Source organism: Limulus polyphemus, unplaced genomic scaffold, assembly GCF_000517525.1.
Source record: "Limulus polyphemus unplaced genomic scaffold, Limulus_polyphemus-2.1.2 Scaffold9455, whole genome shotgun sequence".
Taxonomy (NCBI): Eukaryota; Metazoa; Arthropoda; class Merostomata; order Xiphosura; family Limulidae; genus Limulus; species Limulus polyphemus.
Genome location: NW_013675065.1, coordinates 10,815 through 18,874, shown reverse-complemented (window position 1 = coordinate 18,874; position 8,060 = coordinate 10,815). Strand labels below are relative to the sequence as shown.

Sequence of the window (8,060 nt, the reverse complement as noted above, 5' to 3'; positions counted from 1 at the left end):
TGTGATCAAGAGCTAGGTGTGTATCATAAAAAGTTCCAATTCACAATAAAAGACACTGTGATCAAGAGCTAGGTGTGTACCACAAAAAGTTCCAATTCACAATAAAAGACACTGTGATCAAGAGCTAGGTGTGTATTACAAAAAGTTCCAATTCACAATAAAAGACACTGTGATCAAGAGCTAGGTGTGTATCATAAAAAGTTCCAATTCACAATAAAAGACACTGTGATCAAGAGCTAGGTGTGTGCCACAAAAAGTTCCAATTCACAATAAAAGACACTGTGATCAAGAGCTAGGTGTGTATCACAGTACTGTTGGAAAAGAAATGATTCACTCACTTCCAGCCATTGCTTAATTTCAATGTCTGTTTGAATTAGAAAGAAACTGAAAACTCCATGTCTGTCAAATTCTCTGAAGCAGCTCCAATGGCCTTTTGTGCCCTTTGCTTACTTGTACATGGTCTTGGAAGTGTACATTAACAAAGAGTGGAGAGTGTATGCTAAGACTTCCCATCTTCATGAACAGAAGCTATAATATCCAGTAAATTGAGCAGGACATGTAAAGGAAGAAGCAGCTCCAATAAAAAGAGTGGAATGTGTAACATAAAATGTTGAACATAATTAGTATGTACATTTCTGTACATACAACACACACATATTTATATCTTATTAATGCATATGTTTCTTTTTGATACAACCTTTCCTTATGGAAGTAGAAAATACACAGTGTTTCAACAATATAAATGTTTCAAGATTGCTCGCAACATTATGATGCCATAAATGAAAAGAGTGAAACACTAGAGAGGTATGAAAAATGTGAAATATTCCCTTTATATGTGTATGTTATATGGCAACTGCTACCTTTATCCACATTGTACAGAAGGTTGAGTACATTATATTTAAACCATTTTGAATACGGAAAGCAACAAATCAATTAACAGCAACAGCCAATATAAAGTTTCAGAGGAACAAAGTGTATCAAAACTACTTTTTAACAATACTGCTGTTGCTGCCCATGTTGTTTCTTCTGTGAACCATATTGTTCACAGCACAGCTCACACAATATGCATCAATTTTCTACAGAACCTAACCGAATAGTAGCATTCTCTTACTTGTTTCAGTATCGTAATGACATCTAAGTGTCCAGACATTGTAAGGTTGTGGAGATGACATAGTGTTTTACACTGTAGAGACTATGGAAGTACCAACTGTAGTCACATTTTCAACTTTGGGCTGTATGGAGCAAATGTTTGCCATAAGGATTTTTCTGTGTTATTCTTCATCCACTGAATATAACTGGTTCAAACTCATATTCTATATCTGAGTATATTTCAACTAAGTGTTGGAAGACATTTGTTCTTCACCATTGATTGTTCTCTGTTATACTTTAGGTTGGTAATCTTTATTATCTCATGCTTCCCTCTTTTTACAGCTTACATTCTTACATGGTTTTAGGGATAATGTGTCGGCATTTCCATGGTTCTGTCCAGGATTTTTGTTACAATCCATCAGCCACTTCAGTGCTACATGAACTGTCCAAATTGTAAGCTTTGTCTATGTAGGTAATGATGGAAATGACTTAGGACAACACTTAGTAATTCTTACCGAGAAGTACATTACATTTTTTCTGCAGTCTTCAATGTCTTGCTATATTAGGCAATCATATGTTCTATTCCATGTTGTACTCGTGATAACACTGTTCCCCCTGCACAATTATTAGAACCTATACTTAACTTTCAAGAGTTAGGTAAGCTAATACAGTACTATTAGTCAATTTTGTCTTCGGTTTCCTGAACATTTATTCACAATCAGAAGTCCAACAATATTTTTTTGGCTTTTCAAGTAATTTGTAAAGTGGATGAGTTATGTCAGAGAATTATTTTCCAAAATGAAGATAGTAAGAGCACAGTCCAAGGAATAATTTTACATCATGCAGATTCTTTGGTATTGGACAATTCTCAGTGACTATGTAGACACTTTCTCTCAGCTGACTGTGTGTTCCAAGAAACAAATCTGTCGATGGTCAATTCCCATTTCTTGGGATTAAGCATAGGTTTCTCTATCATCAACCAATCCATAACCATCCTTAGTCCTTTGTAAGCATTATCAAAAGTCTTACCTTATGCAATTATGTCATCCAAGTAGATGAGAATGACATTCCAGGTTAGTTCAGACACAACACACTCCATTATTCATTGAAATGTAGCAGGTGCATTACATAATACAATTGGTAGCGCAACCCTTTTTCTGCAGTAAAGGCTATCTCTTCTACTTGCTGTGTTAATTTGCACTTGCCAATGTTCACTCTTCAAATCATATGTGGAGGATCCTTGGCAGTGGGTAGGCATCATTCTTTGTGACTTCCTTTAATTTATGGTGGTCCATTCTTCTTCTTCACAAGTACAATATTTGATGCCCAAGGACTAATACTTGATTCTGTCAATGCATGATTTTACTTGGTTTTTATCTCTTTCAAAGCCTCAGCCTATATTGCAAGTTGAAATTGCTTGGTTAACTGATGTATTGGGGCTGCATCTCCAGTATCAATCTTATATCAGATTTCTGACATCTTGCCTCAAAGGCAACTACTTCTGATGTTGAAAAACTACATATACACAACCTCACATCTTGCAATGTCCCACCCAGACTTGCTTCAAATTTCATGTTTGTTTTCATAGCCATTCCTATTAACACCTGGTATTTCACCTCTTGGTACAATGACTGCCATCCTTGTTCTTAGAGAAAATTTAACCTGTAGAGTAGTAACCATATTACAGTACAAAGAGATTTGCTGATCATAGACTGTGAAGCTATTTGAAGCTAACCTAACCACACATCCATGTAGCCACATGAAGTCAGCTCTCAATATGCACTGTTTCTCAATGTCAATTAATTACCCTGCTTCCTACAGTAAGGGTAACTTCCCTCTAGCTGAAACGTTATATCTATTTGTTATTTACATCTTCTTTCACCAATGTTGGAAGCAATTTCCCACCTTTAATTAGCAATTGGAGCAAATTGGTTCTGTAGAACCAGTGTTGATAAATACACTGCAAGGCTTCCCATCAATAAATCTGTGGATTCATGGACTGGTTTCATTAAACAATAAATTCCTTAACCCATCTTGGGCAGATGGGGTATTCTGAGCTGAGCTTTGCCACATAAATCCAGCTGAATCCCATTTCCCAATGTCTAATTAGCCCTTTGTTCTTCCTATGATATGGTTGGATTTGAACACTTATCCATAAAGTATTGGCTTCTTGGTGTACTAACAGTCTTGGCTGTAATAGCCAGGTATGCCACATCTATAACAGTTCCTTCTTTCTGGTATCTATTGAGAGGAGTTTTTATTCCCTACAGGCTTTGGTCTGTAGTTCCTAATAATATGTACTTTCAAGTTACTCTTGAAATTCCTATTGTCTTCTAGTTTATATTATATGTATCTAGATGTCTAACTAATCTATTTAATTTCTTCTAAACTATTGTCACAGGGAGTAGATGATTCAATACTACTTGACCTCATGATCCCATAACTTCTAGATGGTGCATATAGTTGTTTAACTGTAACTTTAAAGGATTCAAGTTCTAACAACAGAGCTTTCTTTAAAGACTTACATCTACTTCGCTTCAGCCTAATTTTCATGTTCTTATCTGTTATGGCATCTACAAATTGGTCACATGTCTTTATATGTTATGGCATCTACAAATTTGTCACATGTCTTTATCTGTTATGGCATCTATAAACTGGTATGTGTCCTTATCTGTTATGGCATCTATAAACTGGTCACATGTCCTTTATCTGTTATGGCGTCTACAAACTGGTAACGTGTCCTTATCTGTTATGGCATCTATAAACTGGTCACATGTTCTTATCTGTTATGGTGTCTATAAACTGGTCATATGTCCTTATCTGTTATGGCATCTACAAACTGGTCACATGTCCTTATCTGTTATGGTGTCTATAAACTGGTCACGTGTCCTTATCTGTTATGGCGACTACAAACTGGTCACATGTCCTTATCTGTTTTGGTGTCTACAAACTGGTCACATGTCCTTATCTGTTATGCTGTCTATAAACTGGTCACATGTCCTTATCTGTTATGGCATCTATAAACTGGTCACGTGTCCTTATCTGTTATGGCGACTACAAACTGGTCACATGTCCTTATCTGTTATGGCATCTACAAACTGGTCACATGTCCTTATCTATTATGGCATCTATAAACTGGTCACGTGTCGTTATCTGTTATACTGTCTATAAACTGGTCACATTTCCTTATCTGTTATGCTGTCTATAAATTGGTCACATTTCCTTATCTGTTATGCTGTCTATAAACTGGTCACATGTCCTTATCTGTTAAGGTGTCTATAAACCGGTCACGTGTCCTTATCTGTTATGGCGTCTATAAACTGGTCACGTGTCCTTATCTGTTATGGCGTCTATAAACTGGTCACATGTCCTGTGACCAGTTTATAGACAGCATAACAGATAAGGACACGTGACCAGTTTATAGACGCCATAACAGATAAGGACATGTGACCAGTTTATAGATGCCATAACAGATAAGGACACGTGACCAGTTTATAGACGCCATAACAGATAAGGACACGTGACCAGTTTATTTACGCCATAACAGATAACGACACGTGACCGGTTTATAGACGACATAACAGATAAGGAAATGTGACCAGTTTATAGACAGCATAACAGATAATTTCCTTATCTGTTATGCTGTCTGTAAACTGGTCACATGTCCTTATCTGTTATGACATCTATAAACTGGTCACGTGTCCTTATCTGTTATGGCATCTATAAACTGGTCACGAGTCCTTATCTGTTATGGCATCTATAAACTGGTCACATGTTCTTATCTGTTATGGTGTCTATAAATTGGTCACATATCCTTATCTGTTATGCTGTCTATAAACTGGTCACAGATTATCAAATTTTCTTCCTTTTGAGACTTTAATTTCTTTTGATCACAAACTATAAAAAGTTTGTTTAAGCTTTTCTGCAACTATATATTTGATCACCATTAACAAAAAACCTTTTAGAGTTATAGCTTTTATATCATTTATTGAACGATGTATATATATATATATATGTTGAATCAAGTTACATTACAATCTAATCAAAAAATTATCATTTGATATATCTTGTTTTTTCCCTAAAGAACTAAGGAGTTCCATTGATAGCTATAAATTTTTTACTGCTACAAGTAATGAATCTACATACCTTTCTTGTAAGCTGTTCATTATGTCGACATCAATTAAATGAGCAATGTGAGCTGGAACTTTTCTGGTTTCACTTCCATAGAAATCATTATACAACTTATTCACATGCCGCAAAGAATCAGCAAAAGTGTCTAAAAGTCTTCGGCTCTTTCTTGAAGATGTCTTGTACAAATGATCGATGACTTCTAATTGCTAAGATTACAATATATTTATATAAGAATACTGAAACTTAATTATTGCATGAAAGTATTAAACAATAACTGATGTAAATCATCTGATATTACATGTCGTATGTACGTAACACTAAGTGTTAAACAATAACATATCTAAACCATCTGATATTACATATTGTATGTATGTAACACTAAGTGTTAAACAATAAAATATCTAAACCATCTGATATTAAATATCGTATGTACATAACACTAAGTGTTAAATAATAACTGATGTAAATCATCTGATATTACATATCATATGTACGTAACACTAAGTGTTAAAGAATAACATATCTAAACCATCTGATATTACATATCGTATATATATATATATACAACACTAAGTGTTAAACAATAACTGATGTAAATCATCTGATATTACATATCGTAGGTATAGAACATTAAGTGTTAAATAATATGTAAACCATCTGATATTACATATCATATATATATATATATATACAACACTAAGTGTTAAACAATAACTGATGTAAATCATCTGATATTACATATCGTAGGTATAGAACACTAAGTGTTAAATAATATGTAAATCATCTGATATTACATATCGTATGTACATAACACTAACTGTTAAGGAATAACATATCTAAACCATCTGATATTACTTATCGTATTGTTACGACAGCGGAAGTCATGTGATGCTGGTAACACGTCATGAGATTCTAGAAGGATCACGAAGGCCCTAGCATTTTCTAGGCACCCTCTATTTTAATATATAAGCCCGGCAAATAAAGCGGAGAGGAGAAGTGATGGCATAGATAATTGCAAATAGGGAGATATAGAGACAGATAATCGAGTCATGGAGTAAGTAAAGTGCGTGAATCGTTGTGAATTATAGATAACTTAAACAAACCTTAATTTCCACAGTCACTGTATTGCAAGTTGTATTGAGAACGAATAAACTAGTTTTATTTCAGAAAGGACTTGTATCGCTAAAGTTTCATCCGAAAGAAATTATACGGGAAATTAACAAACGACCAGAGACGTAACAATACTAATTGGCTATACAGTGCTAGGCTAAATGATTCCTAGACACAAACATAGCTCTATTTTAAAAGGGCATTTATATTAAAATAGGATTGTGTGTGTGTGTATGGGTGCTACATGGAACTGTATAGCAAGCATAGGACTGAAGGTACAATCATACGTTAGTGAACAAGTTCATATTACCCCATGGAAAGGACATGGCCTCAAAAGGATATATTAAATTAAAAATTGCAGACAGTCGACAATACTTTAACATACCGCGTGTAAAGCAGCAAAGTAAAGGGATACTACCTAGGAGTCAGTTTCAGTATGGATAGAATAACACCAATAGGGAGGAAGAGGTCTACATAGCACCTACCCCTCTCTCATCCTAACAAGGGACCAAAATCCCGACGCAGAACGAACACAGATACAGTCCTTCTTGGGACTCCCCTGGTGACGGCAGCAGATTAGCAGACGAAAAGTAGGATAAAGACTAATCAGTACCTAGTTTTAAAAATTAGTAATTAACATTTAGGCTTAAACCATAACAACTACTTATAGCAGATCACCAAAACCTTAAGTACGAATCGAGGATTTTCTTTATTTTGGGAAAATTAAAAGTATACATTCTGGTTGATATTAAAATTTTGAAGAATTGGCGAATATTAGCAATATTATGCGGTGTGTCAGAGATTGGTCACGCGCTGTACGATAGCAAAGACACTTGTTTATTATTTTTACGGCGCTGTCATGTACTATAATATAGGGTTTAGTGCGTTACATTAAAACAATTCTAAATATGCAAACCAGTAAGTCAGATACAGCCACTGCCAATAGAAAACTGTTGTGGAACGATAGGTATCAGAACTACATTTCATAGGTAGTGTTATCCACCCGTGATGCTTTACTTTCAGGAAAGGTATGCGATAACCATTCCCAACACAAGATGTGTTCATATTGGGATTTAGAATTTCAAATATGGGATATCTCTTCTACTTAAAAGCATTGGAAAACAAAGGAATATTGATAAACATGACCACCCAGAAAGAGACCTACAACAAGTGATATCCCAGACGTGGTAAGCAAATTACAGCGTCCTGTAACAGGTGAGAATTCATGAACACAAAAGTTAGTGCTAAAATCCGTCCACGTGCCTTAGGCAAAAGTATGCAATATAATCAAGAAAGATCTCCGTCTGGAAATGAAGCCAACAAGATGCGAGTTCACAAAGGTAAGGCATCTATTCATGCCTCCCATTCAATGGTCACATACCTCAAAGAGCTGGAGAATGTGCGATTGGACAGTTGAAACTAGAGCTCGGAAACGGTCTTTCTTGTACACTAGATGGCTTATGGAAAGTACTTAGGGAGGACGTGCAGGACTATTGTCAAGATGCACAATCATCAGAGTGAGCATGGCCGGACATGGAAACATGAAATGTAATGAAGTGGTTGTACTTGTTTGTTGAATTTTGCGCAAAACTTGGCTAGAAGTATTTGTGCTAGCCATTCCTAATCTCAAAGTGATAGATTAGAGGGAAGGCAGCTATCAACACTACCCCCCCACCAACTCTTGACCGTCACATTATAATGCCCCCCACGCCTGAAAGAGGGAACATGTT

At 35.6% G+C, this 8,060-nt stretch overlaps 1 protein-coding gene across 1 annotated transcript in view; it reads right to left on the bottom strand.

Annotated features, from left to right (window-relative positions):
- LOC106475928 (N-acetylglucosamine-1-phosphotransferase subunits alpha/beta-like) overlaps positions 1 to 8,060 on the bottom strand; it is a gene marked incomplete at both ends in the record, with an annotated part of 19,557 nt that overhangs the window by 2,039 nt on the left and 9,458 nt on the right. The window contains one exon of the mRNA XM_013936603.1: positions 5,236 to 5,426. Coding sequence (XP_013792057.1) covers positions 5,236 to 5,426 — 191 coding nt within the window. The remainder of the gene's footprint in view (positions 1 to 5,235; positions 5,427 to 8,060) is intronic.